The sequence below is a fragment of the Arachis hypogaea genome, chromosome 12 (assembly GCF_003086295.3).
Source record: "Arachis hypogaea cultivar Tifrunner chromosome 12, arahy.Tifrunner.gnm2.J5K5, whole genome shotgun sequence".
In the NCBI taxonomy this organism is placed as follows: domain Eukaryota; kingdom Viridiplantae; phylum Streptophyta; class Magnoliopsida; order Fabales; family Fabaceae; genus Arachis; species Arachis hypogaea.
This window is the reverse complement of record NC_092047.1, coordinates 18,276,606-18,301,772: the sequence shown is the minus strand read 5'-3', so window position 1 is coordinate 18,301,772 and position 25,167 is coordinate 18,276,606. Positions and strand designations below refer to the sequence as shown.

The following is a 25,167-nucleotide window of genomic DNA, read 5'->3' as shown; positions in this document are numbered from 1 at the left end:
ATTTTATTCTTGCTTCCCTGTTTGCTCTCAAATTTATTATAATGTCAGTTATCCATCAAACTATCCATGAATCTAGCCGATATAATAATTGAGGGAGTGTCCACAAACATTTATACATTTTAAAGTAGAGTAAAGTATATTAATTAACTTGTACTTTGTAATTTAGTAATGTACCACTAGGTGCCACTTTGGACTATGCCTTAATAACATTATATTCCAACTTGCTATTTGCATATATTATTAATTACTAATTTTTACTAGATGCATGAATGCCAAAGAAAGGCGATTGCTGTTACATGAATTGAACTTTGTTATCAATTATTTTTTCTTTTTTTCCTCCTTGACTATTTTAAATTTGGTGGTCCAAATTTTGCTTAATGAAACAAGTGATTGTAATTTAGCAGGTTTTCATGGGTTGCATACTGTAATTAATTGCCTGATTATTTATAAAAAAATATTCTTAGCTGGTACAATTTTTAAGGTTAAAAATATATATTATTGTTAAGCATGTTAAGATATATAACCTATATTGACTAATTATGTATTCTTGATTAATTGTGGCTATTATTTATTATATTTAACTGAATTAATAAAAATAAGTTTAAATTTAAAGATACTAATTAATTTTTTTATGGTATTTCTCAACTTAATAGGTTAAGAATTAATCTGCTGCAGATTTGGATTTATTTAAGGTTCGTCATTGGACAATGGATTGCTATATGTACAAGCGAGATTCAAACTCCTGGCTCTTGCTAAACCGGACGAGTGAACTGACCACATGGCCAACCAAAATTCGTTAAAGTCTCTTTTAATATATCTATAATATATGTTAAAGATATAACAATTCATATGTCTCCATCTTGTTAACTTAAGTTTTTAAGAGAAGTGATATATACATGAGATGATTTCAGAGCTTCTATGATCTAAAGATTTATAATTCGATCCTTGATGACTCTAAGGAAAAAAAATTTTAACGTAAGATAAATAAAAGAAAGAAAACCTATGCAAAAATTTAAGCAAATCTAAAAAGAGACTCTTGCGTGAAGTGGTGTGCGCCGTGTGTTAGAGATATAATTATTCATGTATATTCTTCTATTAATTTAAATTTTTGAAAAAAGTGATTACATAATAATATAATTATTTTTCATTTAAATAAAAGGCAATTATAAGTGAATTGAGAAAGTATTAATTACTAGTGACGATTTTTTAATAAAATGTTAAGAAAATATTTTCAAAAATATTTATTAATTAGTTATAAATTTTACAAAAGCTTAAATAATATTAGGAAAAAGCTAGCTTTTTTTTTTCCCTTTTGGTAGAGGAATTTGAATCTTTTAAGATAATGTTGACCACAATTTCTAATTGTTCACATTTATTAAAAAGTGAACAAATACATGCTTCTTTAAAGAATAATCAATTTTAAATCCAAGAACATTTCCGCTCAACTATATGCTTAAAAAAAAGGATCGTACCAATAAATTAAAATTAAAATCACATCAAAGTTGTAAAGCTAAGAAAGGAAACCTAGGACAACCAAAATTTGTAATAGGTCAAGTTAGGCCCACAATGAAATAATTCAGAGTTCAGACACAGGTTGATACATGCACATTGCACCTATTTTAAACATTAGAAATGATAATATGCATACAAAATTACAATGAACCAACGCAAGTTGCATATATAAAATTTTCAGATGTTCATAAATCCATGATCCTTGGATTTTACGCCGCAGAAACTACCATGTTAAGTACTTTGTTGTTTATTTAAATCCTTTCAATAATAATATATATATAGCATGTTGATTAGCTTGAATTATTAATCAATAATTGCCACTTGAAAGTTGAAAGTGGTTGAATAGACCAACATGTAATTTATTATTAATGTATTTGAGTTATGCAAGAGATCAATTCAACGAATACAACCTAGCTACAAGTTTATATCACTAAGTTCAATAATAAGACTATTTGAATTTGATACATTCATGGTACATGGAATTAATTAACAACTTTCAGTCTTTCATCCCTAATTAAGCTTTTTTCAGGCCTATTACGTAGACCCTTAAGTTTTTTAATGCCAATTTTGTTTCTTTTAAGATGAAATCAAAACCTAATTAATCCATTGATACATAATAATGTATCTAGACATAAATAAGGAGAGGCTGCGCCTCTAATTATATATGGATCATTAATTATATTCCAACTTGTTATTAATTCAATCGAATTAGTTGATGAATAGTGCACAAATAATGCATGTACCTTAATCTGATCAATTGATTTCACATTCGTTGTTCCTAGTACATATTAATTAAGTATGTGATTATATCCCAATTAAATTACCACTTGAGTGATATATGAGAGTTTTCTTTCAAGTTATACATGTTAAGAATTTCCACTATGGACAATGGTGCATATAAGAAACTCATTCAGAAGTTAATAAAAGGTACAAAGTACAAACTAACCGTATATATCACACCCTACATACATATGTCTTTAATTTAATTTGTCTTAGCTTGTATTTCTGATAATATGCTGATTTCATCATAATAGGTTGCTTTGGTAGAAGGAGCTGTTTACATGAATGTATACAAGTAAGTATGTCCTACTATATATCTTTCAATATTTATCATTTAGTTTTGAAAGTTTATTCGGAATAGTAAATATTAATGTACATGTAGACTTTGATAAACCATAGAATAGTAGTTACTTCATTCTTGGATTGAAATGAAATGTGTTCCATATAATTGTGTAATAATCTGATGAATATATATATTGATGTTATGGGCTTATTAGATTTTGAACATCTTTGCTAATGTGATGCATGATAAGGGTTGATGCCATTTTGAACTAGTTCTTGTTAATAATGAAAGCTTGTTTTAATCTAAGGCTACGTGTGGTGATCATGCATGTTTACTACTTCTTAATTGTTGTATGATACTGAAAATGGAAATAACTTTTTTGGGTTTATAAGAATATATTATAAGTCTATTAAATAGGTCCCATAGGCAATATATAATATATAATGTAATAAATAAACATTCTATTACTAATTAACATATAGTAATGATAGAAAAATGATAATATAAAATTATCTTATTTAATTTAATATCTAATAATTAATGAATATAAAATAAAATAATTTTAAATTAATTTGAGTGATCGTTTAATTTTAATTGCCATTTAGCTGAGTTTTCAAAATAAAAAATAGAACACAATAATAGATTAGTCCTGCCACAAGAACACACTAGGTTCGAAGTAGGGATGACAATAAAATTTTATGGAGCAGAGATCTCTCTACCGTCTTCAATTTTCATTTAGTAAAATTTCTTTTATTTTCGTTTTATTTTTATTATGAATTTTCGTTTATTTTTGCAAAGAGGTGAATATTTACAGCTATTTATAGATATTAAATTTTAATTTTTTTAAAAAATTAATACAATTATAATAAAATTTAATATACTTTAATTAAATGTATCAAATTAAAATATAATTTAAATATAAATTTAACATAATTAATATATACACAAAATCTTCAAAACATAAATTAAAATAAAATAAAATAGAAAAACATAAGACTGATCATTTGATGATTTATATTTTAAAATGACAAACTGGTAAAATTGAAATCAGTGCCTATCATATCAATTATTTAATGCTATGAGTTTGGTTTTGGTAAGTATGCCAGACCGAAGCTAGGTGTGATTTTGGTGAGTTTGAGTTCTCTAAATTAAGAAAATGTGTAAACGATCGATAAAGCGACACTACAACAAAAATTATTTTATTGACAAATTTTTGTGGTAATAACATAATAATAACTATATGTTTTATTTAGTTTATATTTTTATGATAATTATATTATTATTATTATTATTATTATCTGTGGCCATTAAAAATTTTTGCTGGTAATTATAGGGTAAATTATTAAAAATATACTCGAATAATTTTGTTGCTGACAAAAATACATTCAAATTTTCTATCGACATAAATTTTCTCAAATAATTTTAAAATTTGACAAAAATATTCAACATTAAATATTTATTTTTCAAAAAATGTTTTAGAGATTTAATTTTGATGCCACTTTTTGTAAGTATAATTAAAAAAATGAGATATTATTATTCTTAAAATTTATTAATTTTTCACTAATTATATATTTTGTGGTTTTTTAAAATTATTATTTATTGGTTGTTGATAAAAAATAAAAAGAATATATTCTTAACGAAAAATTACCAAATTTTAAGGATAAAAATATCTCATTTTTTTAATCGTGTTTGCAAAAAAATCACATTTAAATTCTATCTCTAAAGTATTTTATTGAGAATATATATTTAATGTTGGACATTTTTATTACATTTTTAAATTATTTAAAGGCATTTTTGTTGATAATGAAATTCAATTGTATTTTTGTCGGTGACAATTATTTGAATATATTTTTTGTAATTTATCCGATAATGATATAATTATCGATAAATATATTAGTCGACTAATGTCTAATTCTCGATAAATATATTAGTCGATATTTTTATTACTGCTAAAAATAAAATAAATAATTATTAAAAATGATTTTTCTAGTGTGTAAGAAATAATTTAGAATGCTATTTTGTATGAGAACTTGGTAATCATTATTTCTCGTTATTCTAAGATACAACCCTAGATTCAAAACCCATGTTCCCCTTCCTTAGCTTCTCTTTCATTTTCTCCCTTAAACCCTATTCCTCTTCTTTAATTCTCACCTCTCTCTTTTGCTGTTCTGATTGTTCATTTCTTATTAATGTTAAATCAAATTAATTTTGCTGTGATGAATTTCTGGGATCTCTTTCAAGGAGAGAAGAATTTGCCGAACGGAAATGTGAGGTATGTTAGATTGAACTTGATTTTCTTTCTTATTTTTATTTTTCCTCAAGATTCATATTTATTTTTATTTAATTTGGTATTTTTAGAATGAAAATCACTGTAGGCTGGAACAGTTTTCATTTTACGTAGATTATTATTAAAAAATTAGACCTTATTCGTCTTATATTTTGTCGTTAAAAAATTTGAGCAATTATATAATTTTTAGTAAAGACTTTTTTAATAGCTACAAAAAGTATATATTTATCATTATATCATATAATAATAATGAAAAATATATAATTATCGCAAAACATAAGTTAAATAAGATATATAGTAACTATTATGTTGTTTTTATTAAAAATTTGTTATTAAAAGTGACTTTTGTTGTAGTGATATTTGTTATATATATGCATTATTTGTAATATTCCGAGCTTAATCTTGATGTAGTTCACTTCAATTCTCTTATTGGAATTGGTTTTTAATTTTTGAATGAAAAAATTTAGAAAATAAATTTTTAGTTAGTCAATATTAAATTTTTATTTTAAAAATTTTATTTTTTAAAAGATTTAAAATTTAAAATTTATTATTTAAAATTTATAACTAAAGTTTATTTTTTAAAATTTAAAATTTAAAATAAATAAAATAATTTTCTTAAAATTAATTGATATTAAATAAAAATGTTAGTTCCTAACATTATTTTGTTTTTGAATATATAGTTGTTATGATACTTATGAGTTGAAGATTTGATTTATATTATTTGGATGTATGCAGTAACACAGTTGAAATGTTCCTTTGCACATCATGAGGCACTTGATGATGTGTATTTTTTTTTGTATGTCACAAAGCTTTTATTGGAGATGGCAAATTCAAATATTATGTTTGTTATTTGAGTTTTAATTCCAAATTAAAGAGTGTGTGTAATATTTTAAAAGTGAAATGTGCTTATAAATTAGATAAATGTGACTTTAGTAATTTTAGGTATGAAAATGGGATGGTTGGATATAAACATAAAATAAATTAATTTTAATTTAAAAATTAAAGAAAATTAAAGCTTATTTATAATACATTAAGTATGTTTCATTATTATGGCAGCTAATATATAAGTTGTGATATAATTTCTGGTTGTTACTAATATTTGTCAAGTCCCTTCAAAAAGTTTGATGATGCTGTCTAAATTAATTTTTTATTATTCTTAGTAGTAGACTTATATATATATATATATATATATATATACATATATATATATATATATATAGAGCTCTTTTCTGGTTCTTTGTGATTGTAAAAATTCATATTTGTTTGCAAGCAGGATGCAAATAAGGGATAATAAAGCCAGATACAAAATCAGATATGCAAAGCAGATTAAGAAAGATACCCAATTTATGGTAAGTTAATTACTACATGTTGTCTTGAATTAATGGTTAACAATTATTAAATATTAAATAAGATAAATTTTGACAGTTTTTTGTTAATATTTTTTTGTTATCAAATATTTTTATTTTATAATATATGTGTTTTATTTATAAATTAAGATTTTAAAATATTTATAATGTTTAAAATATTTAGGTAATATTTTTTTTTATTCCTAATAATGATGTGATTTTAAGAAAAAAAATAAGCATAGAGTATTAATTGTATTAAAAGTTTGTTTTTCTCCATAAGAGAAAATTTATCAAATTATATCTCTTTTTATCATTATTAAGAGTTTCTTCTCTCTTACATTGAGTATGTTTTGGATAATAAATTATTTCTCCTAATAGTTTAAATTGCTATGTAAATACATATAATTGCTTCTGTATTTAACACGCATCCAATAACCTATGCTGGGATTGAAGTCTGAACAATATATAAAAGTGTTTTTTTTTTTTTTTAACATTGTGTTCAAAGTCCATTTTTATTTAGAAAAATGAGGGCTATAGAAATAAAGTCTATATATTTCGGATATACATAAAAAATTATGATATTATATTATAAATAATTTCTCTTAAAATTAACATGTTAGGTAAATACATATGAATGGTTCTACATTATACATTATGGAACAATTATTATGACACAAAAAGAGTATAAATATAATATGTATTCGCTAATAGTTGTATGTCACATTCTAGTTGGTTTATTGAAACGGTCTAATCCACCAGTTTACGAATATATATTATTTATTTTGATATTCCAGGTCTCGTAATGTAATTCTTAATAGAATGACAAAAACCGTTCAACCCATCAAAATATGTCCATAATAGAGAGGGGAATATATTTTGGCGGTTTAAGTAATTTCTGTTCTTCCATCAAAAACAAAATTGTAAACCCAAAGTGCCAAAGCAATAATATTTCCACGTGCGTGGACTAGATTGTTACATTTATCAATGAGACAAAAAAAATTTTAAAAGTATAACTCCAAAAGCTGGTTTAAGATATAAGAGTTATTTGATACTTGTAAATACTATAAGGATCACAATCTTAATAGAAATGAGTAGGGGTGAATGCAGATCTGATCGGATATGATTAAAATTTTGATATGATTTGTGCTAAAATTATCGGGTCAAAAATCAAATTTAATATTCGCAATTTTTAAGTTTGGATCCAATTCAATTCGCACATTTGCAGATCAGATCAGATCTCAAATATATTGGCCAAACATAGAAATATTTTAAAAACTTATTTTTATTAAAAAATATTAATAAAATATTATTTTTTATTTTTTTAAACATGTTTACTCTTAAAATATTATTAAATATATTTTTTTAAATAATAAAAATAAAATAATACAACATATATAATAACTATTAATTGAAATAAAATATAAAAAGAATATTTACGTATTTATTAATTTATTTATTTTTTGCGAATCTGCGATACCTACATAAAATCTGCAATCCGATCTTATTAGTATGCGGATCGGATCAATATCTACAATTTCGGATTCAATGAATTCGAAAAAATACTGTAGATATGCGGTTCGAATCTAATACATAAACACCCCTAAAAATGAGCTTTATAATACACTTTCTTCACATACACTCAATAATAAACTTTCATATCATAAAGTTTTATCAAAGAAAAAAAAGTTAAACAACTTTTAAAAGCGAGTGGATCTAACTCAATTTAAAAAAGTAGTTAAAGAGATAAACTTATTTACTACTTATAAACACTATTAAAGTTATATTCTTAATAAATGTATGTTCGTAAAACAGAATATCGTTGTCACGATCTTTTTTTAAATAAAAATTAAAAAATTTACTCGGACGATAAAAAAATATGAGAAGATAAAAACATACCTAAGACAAAAAAAAACCACAAAGTATAGCTATCAAAAGTTTTAATATGAAAGTAAAATTAGTAAAATGCCCCGAAATAAGACATACAAGTGAAATTTTGTATTGGCCAATTAGTTTCTTATGGTCCGCGAGAATAGGCTCAAGAATTTGAATATGGTTTAGAACGTGGTGTTTTGGCTGAAAATGGAGGAAAATTGTGTATTACCTCTAGGTGGATGTCTCTGGTGCAAGGTCAACACGCAGGAGGCATGTTACTTGCTACACATGGGGAGCGTGAAGATGACGTGACAGCATGCGGTTGGACGGAGCAAGAATCACGCGGGGGGCGTGATGACGTGGTTTAAAACGATTGGCTCGCTTGGGCAGCACGTGGGGGGCGTGCTGCCTCAGCACGTGGGGGGCGTGATGACGTGGCTGAACGTGATTGACTTGCATGGGTATCACGTGGGGGTGTGCTGAGTCAGCACGCGGGGGCGTGCTGAGTCAGCACACGGGGGCGTGCTGACACGTGGCAAGGCGTGATTGGCTGAGGCAATCAGCACGTGGGGGGTGTGGTGAAAGCTCCTCTCTATATAATGCAGTGCTCGGATCCATTTTCATTCTGAGTAAGAGTGTGTGAGTGTTCTTTGAGTGTGTTTGTAGTGTAATGGAGGGTACCGCAAACTTGGTGGTGTATCGCGACGGTGAGATATTACGTAATACTCATGAGGGAGTGAGGTTTGTGTGCCAGAATCCATTTTCGTTTGTGATTCCATGCACCATGACGTTAATGGAGCTTCAGAATGGTCTCTATCAAAGCATGGAGAGCGGTACGTTAATGAGAGTGAGCAGAATTCTGTACCGGAATCCGATTATAGTTTTTGGTGGTCTAATATAGTTTGATACCATGCTAATCATAGACGAAATAAGTATGCAGAATATGTTTCAAATTCACCGGAATACTCAGATGCGACAGCCACAGATTGAGCTATATGTTGAGTTTAAAACCGTAGAGGCGGAAGGGATTCAAAATGATTTAGAGGTGGCGGATGATAGAGCTGCAGTGTACGAGGGAATGAATAGTGACAGCGAAGAGGACTTTGAAGTCACTTATGAAGCCGACGACGAAGACGAGGATGGTGATGTGGGAATTGAGACAGCAGCGGAGAATGTAGTGGTTCATCCCTCGATTAGTCAACTGATGAACGTGCCACCTTTTATGCGTGAGTTGGATCTCGACGCCATGCATGCACCGAAGTTTCCGGAATATTCAAACATAGGTATGTGATGACTTAATAATACGTTTTTGTTAATTTATACTTTAGATTGATTAATAAACGATGATTTTTACTTTCTGTAGGCGTTGCTGATCCTGAGGACGGAAAGTTCTGGATTGGAATGGAATACAGTTCTAGAAAGTCGGTCGTGGCAGCAATTAGAAGTTACACCATCGCTAGAGGAATTGACTACGACGTGTATGAGTTTGAGCCACAGACGTTCTATGCAAAATGCAAGATGTATGGGCATGGGTGCGACTGGCTTATCCGAGCCAGCTTGATACGAAAAAAAGGTTGTTGGAAGATACGCAGATACAACGGTAGGCACATGTGCACAATGGGAGTGATTTCACAGGATCATTCCAAGTTGGACTCGGATACAGTTGCTGAGGTTATAAGGCCATTGGTCGAGACTGACCCGTCCATCAAGGTGAAACCTATAATAGCCGAAGTCCAGTCAAGGTTCAGCTATACCATCAGTTACCGAAAGGCTTGGTTGGCAAAGCAGAAGTCCATAGCGAAAGTTTTCGATGATTGGGAGGAGAGTTTCCAAACCTTGCCATGGTGGCTCTCGGTTATGGTTCAGAAGATGCCTGGGTCAGTTGTCCAAATAGAAACACGGCCACTGTACAACGGGAATAAGGAGGCGCAAGGGGTAAAAATACTTCATCGCGTATTTTGGAGTTTCAATCCATGCATTAGGGCATTTAGGCATTGCAAGCCCCTAGTTCAGGTTGATGGCACACACCTATATGGAAAGTACAAAGGTACACTTCTGGTCGCTGTTGCACAAGATGGGAACCAGAACATTGTGCCTATCGCTTTTGCCTTGGTGGAAGGGGAGACAGCTGATGCGTGGCACTTCTTTCTCAGGAATCTGCGAATGCATGTTGTCAGAAAAAACGGTGTGAGAATGATCTCAGACCGGCATGAGTCAATTCGGGCAGCAGTAAATCGTTCCGGAAGTGACTGGCAACCTCCAAGAGCATAGTGGATGTTTTGTATAAGGCACATCAGTAGCAACTTCCTACGAGCATTCAAAGTCCCTCACTTGCAAAAGCTTGTGATCAACATTGGGTATTCAAGAATGGTGGAGGAATATAACATCAACTATAAGAGATTGGAAGAGCGAGGCGAGGCATATGCCAGGTGGTGCGACGACATTGGGTATTGGCATTCGACGAGGGACATCGATGGGGCCATATGACGACGAACCTTGTCGAGTGCATTAACTCAGTGTTGAAGGGTGCCCGTAATCTACCTGTGTTGGCACTAGTCCGAGCAACATATTATCGGTTAAATGAACTTTTTACGCGGAAGAGTGCCGAGAGTCACGAACGCAAGCGTGCTGGATTTACTTATTCGGTATTCGCACAACAGCGGATAGAGGCAAATATGCAACAGGCTGGGAATATAGTTGTGCACCGTTTTGACAGACGAAATGAGGTATTTGAGGTGCGCGAAATGACTAGCGGAAAGGTGTCAGTCGTTGATCTTGCACGACGGCGGTGTGACTGTGGGCACTTTCAGTTGGAACGAATACCATGTCGCCATGTTATTGCTTGATGTGCTAACCAGCGTCTCGATTGGCAGCTATATGTGCATGACGTGTACAAGATGACAGAGGTTCGTAAGGTATATAGATTCGAGTTCGCATCGTTAGGTGATTGGTGCGGAATTTATAACCACAAACTAACCGGCAAGTGCACCGAGTCGTACCAAGTAATACTTCAGGTGAGTGAGGGTCGATCCCACGAGGATTGATGGACTAAGCAACGATGGTTGATTAATTTACTTAGTTAGACAACCAGAAAATAGTGTTTTGAGAGTTCAAAAGCATTAAACAGTAAATTCAGAATATCAGAAGATAGGTAGTAAATAAGTTGAGAATAATATATGGAGAAACAGTTAAGGTTTCAGAGTTATCTATTTTTCAGATTGACTTTTCTTACTAACTATTTTAATCATGCAAGATTTAATTCATGGCAAACTATATGTGACTAAACCCTAATTCCTTAGACCTTTTTAGTCTCCTCTAACTCTCGTCAACCGCCAATTCCTTGGTCAATTAATTCCAATTAGAAGGTGAAGTTTAATTCTAGTTATTATGCCACAAAAATACTAATTATCCAAATAAAAGAGGATTATATGTCACGTATCCCATTAAGTCCAGATAATTAGAATTTAGGAGAAATTGCTTTCAAGCTATTGTTCAAGTAAAGAGCTTTTCCAAGTTATACAAGAACTCAATTAGAAAAAGGGTCATACTTCCGTTCCACCCAAATTCATAAGATAACGAACGAAAACAATTCTTGAATTATAAATCAGTACATGAATTAAACTAGAAAAACAATAGAATCAATCCATATAATAGACAGAGCTCCTAACCTTAACAGTGGAGATTTAGTTGCTCATGGTTCAGAGTGGAAACTAGGATTCTCTTAAACTGTAAATTGGAATGAGGTGGAATAATCCCTCAAGAGAAGTTTCTTTTCTCTTTTATATCTAATCCTAATTAATATAAAATCTATTTTCTAAAACTAAAATAATATCTTTTTCTATTTTAAAATAAAAATTAAAGTTTTAATTAAGAATCAATCAACAATCCGTGCGAGCCTTGTAGCGTGGGGACCACTTGGCGGTTGAAGGGGAGCTTGCGCCTAACTTGGTGTGGGTTGCGCCTTACTTGAGTGGCACAGTGAGGAAGGGCACTTGATGCTCATAGCCTGCGCCTTACTTGAATGAAAGGTGCGCCTAACTTGGAGTGCCTTCTCCACTATTGCGTGCTTTTGATGTGTCTTGCGCCTAACTTGAGAAATCTCAAGTTAGGCACAGCCTAGCCAGTGCTCCAAGGAGTGTTATTTGTGAAACTGGCGCCTAACTTGCAAACTTGGGCGCCTAACTTGGGATGTGACCTTTGCTTTGTGCGTGCTTGTTATTGTTTTGCACCTAACTTGAGAAATCTCAAGTTAGGCGCAGTCTTGGCAGCGTAGTTGGAGAAGAAGTATGGACTATTATACATCGTTGGAAAGCTCTAGAAGTTAGCTTTCCAATGCCACTAAAATCACGTCCATTGGATCTTTGTGGCTCGAATTATTCAGGTTTGAGTGCAGAGAGGTCAGGATTGACAGCATCATTCGCCTTCTTCTCTTTTCCTGCGGAAACTCCATCAAATCCAACCGAATGCTACCTGAAATAAACAGAATTGCACACGACTCAAAGTAGCATCCATAGTGGTTAAAAGATAATTAATTCTTGATTAAACTCAACAAATTGAATGCAAATTCACTAGGAAAAGATAGGAAAGATGTTCATGCATCACAACACCAAACTTGAATTGTTGCTTGTCCTCAAGCAACCAAAATTAACATAGGCCCAGGATGTGAATTTGCATGAGTGAGAGTTCGATTAAACTCATGTCTCTTCTTGAAGTGAGGTTTATAACTGCAATCCTGAATAGTTTCGGCATCTCACTATCCTTTGAATAAGAAGGATGTCATTGTCATTCGGAATTAGAATCCGGATAATATTATGAATTCTCTAATCTTTTGTACTTCAATTTAATCCTTGAACACAACAAATTTTCTTTTATTCTCTTTTCTTTGGTGCTTTGCACCTTGAGCCTAGCCGTGACTTTAAATGTTTTGTCTCAAACTTCACTTGACACAAAAACACCACAAGCACTTAATTGGGAAACTCTCTATAAGTTCTGATTTTTCTTTCAGTTACTCCCAGACAGTGGTGCTCAAAGCCTTTGACATACTCTGTTAAATGTATTTGATCTCGACTCTTAGTGTTCTATCTCAAGAATTTCTTGACACAATCACACCATAAGCATATGACCAGGGAAACAACTCTTTGAGCTTTTAATCATGTCTGACCTCCCTAGTCATTGATGCTCAGAGCCTTGGACCTTGCTTTTTTTTTCTTTTGTTGTTTCTTTTGCTTCAAGGATTAAACTTTCACTTATTGCAGAGAATTCATAATAGTTCTCTAAACTCCTGTTCCTTGTACATCAACATTCTTTTGATTCAAATTTAAATATTCACTGTTCATGTCATGCATTTAGAGTCGCAGAAAATACCACCACAATTAAGTAAATAAGACTATTCTTTATTATAAACTCTATTTCTCATACAATACATCTTTTTCTTCTTTTTCTTTTGGATTCAAGCTCAGCGAGCAATACATGAGACACTTTTTAGAATTAAGAGCAAATAACAGAAAAAGAAATAGCAAAATAAACTGGAACCTAGGAATTGAAATAACAAAAGATCATGCAGAAACCAAGTAAAACAGCAGAAAACAGAAATATAACATAATAAGAACGGGAGGAAATATAGAATGAAAAGAACTCAACCACCTCAGTTATCCTAGTGGTCGTCTCATTCTTCAGGTTGTGCTTCTCCGTGAAGATGATTCACCTCCCTTTGGTGCAACTAAAAGAAACAAAAAAAGTCACAAGCGAAGCGACAACACCAAACTTAAAAGTTTGCTTGTCCTCAAGTAAAGAAAAACTGAAAATAGGGAGGGACATAAAAAGACGTACGGAGGAGTAAAAACAAATATTAATGTAAAAGAAACTGAAAATAAAAAAGGATAAGAAAGATAAAAAGTTAAACTTTTTTTTAAAATTTTTGTACATATATAATTATTTATTTATCGTATTTTGTGTGTGTTATAGTTGACAAAGGGGGGCGTATATGTATAAGGAAAGGAAAAGGGGTGGGGTCACGAGTGGATCTAGGAAGTATTGGGGGAAATCAGGAGATTTATGCTTAACTTGATATGTCCTTGTGCCTAACTTGTCCTGAAAAGACACTCTTATGGCGCCTAACTTTAGTTTCTTTGCGCCTAACGTGAGTTGAACTCCTTTATTCACTACACCTGACTTGATAAACCTTGCGCCTAACTTGAGGCCACCCGTGAGTGCAAACACCTGCTGCACCTAACGTGAATTTGGTTGCGCCTAACTTGAGGTGTGTCTTCACATCTTGCGCCTAATTTGAAAATTCTCAAGTTAGGCGCAGACCCTTCAGAGAGAATTGTTCCTTTGTGCGTAATATGCCGCGCCTAACTAGAGAATTTCAAGTTAGGCGTCAACTCTTCTGAATCAATATACTCCTCTATTGACGTCCGTAGCTCTGTACTCAGAAACCTGTTTCTGTTTCAATAACTCTGTATGATTGATAAACCCATATTTTATGATATATTTTGTGCTCAATTCAAGAGATTTATTCAATCCTTCACCCACTTATTCATGTAAATTGCATGGTTTTACTTTTCCTTCCTTATTATGTGATATATGTGAAATACATGTTTCCTATGCTTTGAAATTATTTATTTTAATTACCCATTATTACCATTCGATGCCGTAATTTGTGTGTTGAGAAGTTTTAGATCTTCTAAGGCAGGAATGACTTAAAGGATGGAAAGAAAACATACAAAAATGGAAGGAAAGCACAAAATGGAGTTTTTGAAGAAACTAGCAGCGACGCGAACACATGGACGACGCGGCCGCATGCCCAGCGCGAAAAGGTAGCGACGCGAACGCGTGACTGACGCGGACGCGCACCTTAAGCAGAACACAGATGACGCGGACGCATGACCGAAGCGAACGCGTGATAAGGAAAACTCCAGAAGACGCGGACGTATGACCGAAGCGAACGCGTGATAAGGAAAACTCCAGATGACGCGACCGCGTGACCCACGCGGACGCGTGACAGATGCCACACACCAGAAAATACAGAAAACGCTCCCAGCGATTTCTGAATCCCTTTTTGGCCCAGATCTAAGTACAGAAGGCACAGATTAGAGGTTATAAAGTAGGGGAATGCATTCATTCAAAGAGGTTTTTCAATTATTTTATTTTTCATAGTTTAGATGTAGTTTTTAGAGAGAGAGGTTCTCTCCTCTCTCTTAGGTTTTAGGATTAGGATTCCTCTTAAAGGATTTAGAATTTCAACTCTTCATCAGGTTCAATATTCCTTTTACTTTATATTTCTCTTTTACTTTCAGATACTTTAATGCTTTCTTTCTTTATTACTTTTGTTGCCAAATTGGCTTATGAACCATTCATGTTTAGATTTGATTTTCCATTTAATATAATTTGAGGTATTTCAGAATTATGATTGCTTTCCTTTGTTTATATTAATAATTTAGATTTTTCCCTTTTGGTTTTGGTTGATTAATTAGTAACTCTTGAGTTGTCAAACTCACCGTGACTAATAATTGTTGTCTTTGCTAATTAAATTGAACTTCAATAACTCTAGTCCTTTCTTAGGAATTGACCAGGACCTGAGGATCAAACTAATTGGTCCACTTGACCTTCCTTTGCTTTAGTAAAGGCTAACTAAGTGGGATTAAAACTCAATTCTCATCACCATTGATAAGGATAACTAGGATAGGACTCCCAAATTCTCATACCTTGCCAAGAGTTTATTTTATAGTTATTTATTTATTTTATTTGTCATTTAAATTACTTGCTCCTTGCCTTCGAAATCCCCAATTTACAAAACTCATAACCAATAATAAGAACATACCTCCCTGCAGTTCCTTGAGAAGACGACCCGAGGTTTAAATACTTCGGTTATCAATTTTAAAAGGGGTTTGTTACTTGTGACAACCAAAACGTTTGTAAGAAAGGACTTTTGTTGGTTTAGAAGCTATACTTACAACGGGAGTTTATTCTGAATTCTAGACCATGCAAAAGTTCTCTCTTCAAAATGGCGCCGTTGCCGGGGAACTGCAAACATGTGCCTTATTATTGGTTATTGTAAATATTTTTCTTTTATCTATTTATTTGTTTTTGTTTTTTTCCTTTTTATTTCTATTTAGCTACTATGAACTCTCACCTCTCTCGCTTTGAGTTTGGTTCTGAATTTGTTGAAGGGAATATAAGCTATAACAGGAATGTGCATCAAGGTCTAAGAAATCAAAGATGGATGGAGCCACGAGGATCTGATCAACCCTTTAGACAGCAACACCCTCCACAGTATCACAGACGAGGACCATTTTACAATGCATACCAAGCTGATAGATATGGTAGACCTCCTGATAGTCACCAACAAGCCCCACCCTGTGCTTATAGACCGCCCTCTCAACATAACTTCGAACCACAACACTCACAAGCTCCTTTTCACCATTCACCACCGTATGATCCTTATTTACCCCAATTCCAATCCAATTACTCCCAAACACCACCACTTCCCTATGTACCATGTCCATATTCATCACCTCGAGAATCACAGGCTCGCTTCAAGGAAACAGTAGATCAACTTCATACAACCCTTCATCAGCTGGAGCAAGCAATATATCAATTATCTTCTAGACGTTTGGACACTCAAGGAACTCCAATAGCTTTATGTGGAGAATCTAATGACAAACGTAGCATGAAGGAGACACTGGAAACCCCAGTAGGCAGTAGTGAGCATAACTTTGTTCTGGAACAATTGGAGGAAGCTCAAATTAACCAAGAAGAAGAAGTACTGGTTGAAGATTTAGGAGATGCTGAACCTCCATGGGAATCCAGAGTTGTGAAAAATTCCGTCAAGGATGTTATAATTGATGCTAAGGAGGATAGTGCACAACCCCCAAAGCAGGTATTTTATGAAGAGCTAGATGGAATAACCCAAGACGCAAGTTTCCTTGATGATGATAGTCACAAGTCAAGTTCTCCAAGTAATGAACTTGCATCCGCAAGTGAATTCTCCGAGATTGAAGAATCCTCTCCAAGTGAATACGAAGATGATGCGGAGGTAGATTTCTCTCAACCTCAAGCTTATGACTTGAGTGACGAGGAAGACATAGAAGACATTGATCAGGATGCAGTTGCAGCTAAAGAACTTTGCAAAGAAGTGGAGGAATTCACAGAAGATTACAAGGGAGTAGAACTTACAGAACCACTGGAAACACCTATCTCAAGGCCATTGCCACCTAATACAAGCTTCAAGTGGGTACAATCCTTAACATTTATCTCTACTTTTCCACTTGAATATGGTTTGCTTGAAACAGATGGCCAGCTTAGAGCTCTCTGCGGCTTTAAGAGTAAGAGGGAAATGGCTCATACTCAGAGCTGGTGCGCAAGGTTCAATAAGGTTCTACGCTTCAATTCGAAGTGCAAGGATTGGTATCAAGTTCAATTGAATGGGTCTCGAAAGATGTTTGGTCATCTTGGTGAGAATACAATTTCTAAACCGCCCGGATGGAAGAATATAGATCAAACCAAAGGCGGATTTAAAAGTAAAGTTTGGGATCCTGGAATCTATTCTAACATTCGTCACCCCGGGAGCCTAAGAGCCTGTTTGAAGCTGCTCAAAGGCTTCACATGCCTAGTTTGGGACCCCGGAGGCTGTTGGCATTCCAAACATTGGTGGAGATTTCTGGATGAATTTAAGCATAAGCCACCATAACAGGAAGCTCATCCAATGTCCAGATTAAGGACTTTAACTAAAAGTGCTAGGTGGGAGACAACCCACCATGGTATGGTCGTTTCTTTCAGTTATTATTTTGTGTTGTTTGTTTTTATATTATATTATTTTTCATTGAACCTGAATATTATTCATTAGCATTGCATACTGCATATCTGCATAATTGCACAATTGCATAAAAAAAGTAGCGTGTGCGAAACTACCCCCCACGCGTCCGCGTTAATCACGCGGACGCGTAATCTGAAAATCGGCGTAAAAAATCCAACGCACAGAAATCTGGGCTGGAATCATGCGGCTGGTGTGTGTTTAGCACAAAACGGCCCACGCGTTCGCGTCCCTGACGCGACCGCGTCACTTACGAAACATCCATCCCACGCGAAAGCGTGAGCGACGCGTTCGCGTCGCGAGGATATTATGGCACCCCAATGGAGACAGAGAATTGCGCTAAAACGACGCTGGAATTGTGCGTTTAGCACAAATTCCAGCGACGCGGTCGCATGCCTCACGCGACCGCGTCATTCATCATTTTACCCATTCCATGCGATCGCGCCAACCACGCGACCGCGTCAACCCCAGTCCACCCTAGCCACGCGATCGCGTGCCCCACGCGTTCGCGTGGATTCAAATTCATTAACCCTAGTGATGCGAAACCCTACCCCCATCGCGCCCCACTTTCCTTCCCCAACCCCCTCTGTTCTCTCTCCCTCCTTCCATTGCCACCACCCCAACCACCTCCGGCCGCCACACCACCCTCGACCACCCAGCCACGACCACGACGCCACCCCCTCCTTCTTCCTTCCCTCTCATTCTTTTCTCTCTCTTCTCTTCTTCCCTCCACTGCTGCACCAGCCTCATCCACTGCACATCCACCTGCCCCTGAGCCCATCTATCACTTGGTGCATCACCTCTTTGCCCGCTTGGATCGCATGGAGCGTCGCAACAAGTGACACTATGAGCACCTTAAGTTGATGATCCGATCCAGCAGTGACATCCCTTCCGAGTCCGACACTCCTTCCGATACATCTGAGGTGGAGGAAGATGCTCATGAGGAGGAGGCACCTACCCAGGCGGAGCAGGCAGGACCACAGCAGGTTGCGCCACATCCTGAGGGTCCACACCAGATACAGGCCGCAGATGCAGAGATTCCTATCCAATCAGCGCCTCCACTGCAGCAGACCGATCCTCCTACCCTTATCCAGTCTGCAGATCCTCAGGCCACCACAGATACTCCAGCAGCCCATCCTTCCGGAGATGACACCCCTTCACACCCAACTTGAGTGAGCATCGAGGACGATGCTACATTTTAAGTGTGGGGAGGTCGCCATCTCTGGCGTATTTTTTTGGTGAACTACTACAGACTCTTTTTATCTTATTTTGTTTATTTTTCTATTTTTATCTTTATTTTTACTTTTTAGTACTTATACATTGTTCTTTTGCTGTATTTTTACTCTATTTCAGTATTTTGCACTTTAGTTCATATTTTAGCCATTTAGTTTAGTTGCAATTCTAACTTATTTAGTTATAGAATATGTGGATTAATTAGTATAGTTTACCCTTTTAGCATATGATAGTTTGGTTTAAATTGAAAATAAAAAGGAAGTAAACTAGAGACTTTAACAGAATCAAAACAATCCACACACCTTGTATATATAGCATTACATGTTGGTTAGTTAACAACATTTCATCAAGGAAGAACACTAAAACTTTAAAGCCACCCAAAATTTTTACATTGAGAATAATGGGAACTCTTAATTTTTACTTGCATGACATGTATAACTGATATATGATTTTTGAGCTAGAGAACACACAGCCTGTGAGTTTTGAGCTTAATTGTATGGTTACATTCAAACCATAAATTTTATTCCTGTGTGTTTTGCCCTTCTTTTTCATTCTGATGTTCTTTACTTTGTTTTAATCTATATGTCCGATTATAGAATATAGATACATACCAAGAAAGTGATTGAGGCCATCATTTAAATTTTTCCTCACTTATCCCAAATTAGCCTACCTTTTACATCACCCTTGTTAGCCCCCTTGAGCTTTTTAATCCCCCCTTTTTCTGTAAACCACATTACTAGCCTTAAGCAGAAAAACAAAATAAAAATTCCAAGTTAAATCCTTGGTTAGCTTAAGATAGAAATTGTGTATTGTTTAAGTGTGGGGAACTTTATGGGAACATAGATGATAGAAACAAAGGTAGAAAGTTAAAAAAAAAGAGTTTCAAAATAAAAATTTGGGAAGCATGCTCATGTGAAACAAAACAAAACAATTGAATCACCAGGTGCATCGAAAAAAAAATTTTTAAATAAAGGGGATACAAAAGTTCCCCAATTGCAAAATAAAAAGAATCAATGCACATGTGACAAGGTTAAGTTTAATGCATGAGTTTGGAATACAAAGTGAGAAAATTTTGGGCAAATAGGTTAAAGAAACTTTTGAAATTACAAAGTATGTATGTTAGGTGAGATCTTAGACTAATCAAGGATTCACTTATTAGCTCACTTAGCCTTATACATGTACCCTTACCTTTACCTTGGCCCCATTACAACATTGAAAAAGACCTCATGATTTTTGTATGTCTGTATCCTATAATTGTTGATTGGTTAAATGAATAACAAAGTTATAGAAAGTAAGGATAAAAAGAAGAATAGAGTGATTAACCCAATAAACACTGAGTGACTAGAGAGTAAACACAAAATCCAGTGAGGGTTCAATAGCTCATCACCATATATCTCTGCTTAAATTGTTAATTGTCTTGCAAGTTTATAAAATATTTTTACCCATCTCAATTATAAAAGTGCTTTAACATTATCTAGGGTTTGGCTATGCATATATGATTCCTTGAGAATGTGAATTGATTTAACTACATGTAAGCTTTATATACAAGTGAGTAACAATTAGAATTGCATGATTCATTTAGGATAGATTGCATTGCATGAGATTCCACCACTTTAACCTTACCTTACTATTTATCTTGGATTTAGCATGAGGACATGCTATTGTTTAAGTGTGGGGAGGTTGATAAACCCATATTTTATGATATATTTTGTGCTCAATTCAAGAGATTTATTCAATCCTTCACCCACTTATTCATGTAAATTGCATGGTTTTACTTTCCCTTCCTTATTATGTGATATATGTGAAATACATGTTTCCTATGCTTTGAAATTATTTATTTTAATTACCCTTTATTACCATTCGATGCCGTGATTTGTGTGTTGAGAAGTTTTAGATCTTCTAAGGCAGGAATGACTTAAAGGATGGAAAGGAAACATAAAAAAATAGAAGGAAAGCACAAAATGGAGTTTTTGAAGAAACTGGCAGCGACGCGAATGCATGGACGACGCGGCCGCATGCCCAGCGTGAAAAGGTAGCGACGCGAACGCGTGACTGACGCGGATGCGCACCTTAAGCAGAACACAGATGACGCGGACGCATGACCAAAGCGAACGCGTGATAAGGAAAACTCCAGAAGACGCGGATGCATGACCGAAGCGAACGCGTGATAAGGAAAACTCCAGATGACACGACCGCGTGACCCACGCGGACGCGTGACAGATGCCACACACCAGAAAATACAGAAAATGCTCCCAGCGATTTCAGAAGCCTTTTTTGGCCCAGATCTAAGTACAAAAGGCACAGATTAGAGGTTATAAAGTGGGGGAATGCATTCATTCAAAGAGGTTTTTCAATTATTTTATTTTTCATAGTTTAGATGTAGTTTTTAGAGAGAGAGGTTCTCTCCTCTCTCTTAGGTTTTAGGATTAGGATTCCTCTTAAAGGATTTAGAATTTCAACTCTTCATCAGGTTCAATATTCCTTTTACTTTATATTTCTCTTTTACTTTCAGATACTTTAATGCTTTCTTTCTTTATTACTTTTGTTGCCAAATTGGCTTATGAACCATTCATGTTTAGATTTGATTTTCCATTTAATATAATTTGAGGTATTTCAGAATTATGATTGCTTTCCTTTGTTTATATTAATAATTTAGATTTTTCCCTTTTGGTTTTGGTTGATTAATTGGTAACTCTTGAGTTGTCAAACTCACCGTGACTGATAATTGTTGTCTTTGCTAATTGAATTGAACTTTAATAACTCCAGTCCTTTCTTAGGAATTGACCAGGACCTGAGGATCAAACTAATTGGTCCACTTGACCTTCCTTTGCTTTAGTAAAGGCTAACTAAGTGGGATTAAAACTCAATTCTCATCACCATTGATAAGGATAACTAGGATAGGACTTCCAAATTCTCATACCTTGCCAAGAGTTTATTTTATAGTTATTTATTTATTTTATTTGTCATTTAAATTACTTGCTCCTTGCCTTCGAAATCCTCAATTTACAAAACTCATAACCAGTAATAAGAACATACCTCCTTGCAGTTCCTTGAGAAGACGACCCGAGATTTAAATACTTCGGTTATCAATTTTAAAAGGGGTTTGTTACTTGTGATAACCAAAACGTTTCTTCTTTTTGGGGACCTCCGCCTTGGTGGATGATACATTCCCAACACCAAACTTAGGTTTAATGTCAGGAGAAATTTTATTGGTTGTCAGCAAAGGACGTTTGAGCTGCAGATTCTGCTGTCCGTCATCAGGGGGTTCTTGAAGGTTTGGATCAATAAGCTCAGTCTGTATGCACCTCTCTTCTCTACCTGCTGAATGAATATCTTTGAAGACATGAAAGATCAGTTGCTCATTATGCACTCTAAGTACTAATTCACCCACTTCTACATCAATTAGAGCTCTCCCAGTGGCTAGAAAAGGTCTTCCTAGGATTATAGAGGCATTCTCATCCTCCCCTGTGTCAAGAATCACAAAATCTGCTAGGAGGAAGGACTTACCCACTTTGACCAAGATATTTTCCACAAATCCGTATGCATGCTTTATAGATTTGTCTGCCATCTGTAATGCTATCCGTGTGGGTTGTGCCTCTTGGATTTATAGCTTCTTCATCACAGACAAGGGTATTAAATTGATGCTTGCTCCCAAATCACATAACGCTTTCTCAATGGTTGTGTTCCCAATGGTGCATGTAATTTGAAAGCTCCATGGATCTGGCATCTTCCTTGGCAAGTTATTCTGAATTATGGCACTGCATTCCTTAGTCAGGACCACTGTCTCATCTCCCGTTAAAGGCTTCTTCTTTGACAACAACTCCTTCATGAATTTGACATAGAGAGACATTTGCTCCAAAACCTCAACAAAAGAAATATTGATTTGCAACTTTCTGAAGACTTCCAAGAACTTTGAAAACTGTTTGTCCTTGGTCTCCTTTTGAAGTCTCTGAGGATATGGCATTTTAGGCTTGTACTCAGGAGCCTTTGGCAATGTAGGATAAGTGTTAAGAGAGTCTGTGAATGGGTTGTCTGCACGCTTTGGAGGGGCGTGCTCTACTTCTTCCTTCTTCTCCTTTGGAGCTTCTTTTTCAACTGGCTCCTCATTAACTTGTGCTTCCGTACTTGCCACTTGTCCACTTATCAAGGTGATAGCCTTGCATTCCTCTCTTGGATTCACCACTGTATCACCAGGGAACGTACTTGGAGGCCTCTCAGGTATTTTCTTGCTCAACTGGCCTACCTGTACCTCCAAGTTTCTGAGGGAAGCTCTAGTTTCCTGCATAAAACGATTCATTACTGCTTCCATATCAGTGTTCTCCTGGGACTGAGAATTTGCCTGCTGAGGTAGTGGTTGATGATGAGACTGAAACTGGTGGTTATTATGATTATTCTGCTGAACACCGCCCTGAGAATTATTGTTAAAATTCTGTGATCCCTGAGGTTGCTCTCTCCACCCAAAATTTGGGTTGTTTCTCCACCCCTGATTATAGGTCTTAGAGTATGGGTCATTATTGGGGTTTCTAGGAGCATTCCCCATGTAATTGACCTGTTCAGAAGAAAATTGAGTATAATCATAATTCTCATTTTGCACAAAATTACCTGTCATGTCATAAGGGATCTCTTGAGGTGCATTTTGAGTGTTGACAGCTAAAACCTACATCCTACTCAATTGTTGAGAAATTAAACTCATCTGCTGACTCAAAATTTTATTCTGAGCAAGGATAGCATCAAGAGCTTCTACTTCCATAACGCCTTTCTTTTGAGGGGTCTCAGAGTTCACAAGATTCCTGTTAGATGAATATAAATATTGGTTGCTAGCAACCAATTCAATAAGCTCAATAGTCTCCTCCGGTGTCTTCTTCTTGTGCAATGAACCACCTGCAGAATTATCTAAGCACATCTTGGACATTTCACCTAAGCGTTCATAAAAGATATCTAGTTGGGTCCATTTGGAGAACATGTCCGGAGGACATTGCCTAGTCAGTAGCTTGTATCTCTCCCAAGTTTCATAAAGAGTTTTACCATTCTTCTGCCTGAAGGTTTGAACCTCCACCCTAAGCTTAGTTAGCTTCTTTGGTGGGAAAAATTTAGTAAGAAACTCAGTAACAACCTTGTCCCAAGTATCCAAACTCTCCTTGGGTTGGGAATCTAGCCATAGCTTTGCTCTATCCCTCAGAGCAAATAGGAAGAACATGAGTTTGTACACCTCAGGATTCACTCCTTTTATCTTCACAGTATCACAAATCTGCAGAAAATTAAAAATAAATTGATTTGGGTCTTCTTGGGGAAGACCATAATACTGGCAGTTTTGTTGCACCAGGGTGACCAATTGTGGCTGCAACTCAAAGTTGTTCACAAATATAGGAGGCACCACAATGCTTTTTCCATAAAGATCTGCAGTAGGAGCAGAGTAAGAGCCAAGCACTCTCCTAGGTTGCTCATTCCCATTCGGATTTCCCATGTTGGCATCAACAGCATTATTATGATCCATAATTGATTCTGCAGTCTTGTAAAGTCTTGCTTGTTGCAAACGCCGCCTGAAAGTCCTTTCAGGTTCAGGATCAAAGTCTAATAGAGGTTCCTTGTCTCTGTTCCTGCGCATAAACAGATAGATGACAAGAAAAGATGGAACTCTCTACGTCAGAGTGCAGAGAATTCCTAGGGAAGTAACCTGAGTAAAGAGATAAAAAAAATACTGAATAAAATAAACACTAAAATTCGAAAATTACTATTAAAATTAAGATAAAAAATTTCGAAATTATTAGGCAAATTAAATAAGAAAAATTAAAATAAGACTAACTAGGGAACACCAAACTTAATTTCAGAAATTAAGAAAAATATTAGTGCTATTTATTTATTTATTTATTTTATTTTTTTCGAAAATACTAAAGCAAAATTTAAATAAAATTAAAACTAAAACGCCTAATCTAAGCAATCAAACAACTAATAGTCCACTATCAATCCCCAGCAATAGCGCTAAAAACTTGGTGCGGAATTTATAACCACAAACTAACCGACAAGTGCACCGGGTCGTACC

The 25,167-nt window shown here is 34.7% G+C and overlaps 1 protein-coding gene across 3 annotated transcripts in view; it reads left to right on the top strand.

The window, feature by feature from the left end:
* Positions 1–2,334: 2,334 nt before the first annotated feature.
* LOC112729169 (oxysterol-binding protein-related protein 4B-like) overlaps positions 2,335–25,167 on the top strand; it is a 28,157-nt gene continuing 5,324 nt past the window's right edge. Inside the window, exons 1-4 of one of the 3 annotated variants that reach the window (XM_072208961.1) lie at positions 2,335–2,439; positions 2,547–2,587; positions 4,817–4,847; positions 6,136–6,211. In XM_072208961.1, the coding sequence (XP_072065062.1) occupies positions 2,578–2,587; positions 4,817–4,847; positions 6,136–6,211 (117 nt within the window). In that variant the 5' untranslated portion in view covers positions 2,335–2,439; positions 2,547–2,577. Of the gene's footprint in view, positions 2,588–4,816; positions 4,848–6,135; positions 6,212–25,167 lie in introns of all 3 variants that reach the window. The other 2 variants (XM_072208962.1, XM_072208963.1) reach the window with 2 other exon arrangements.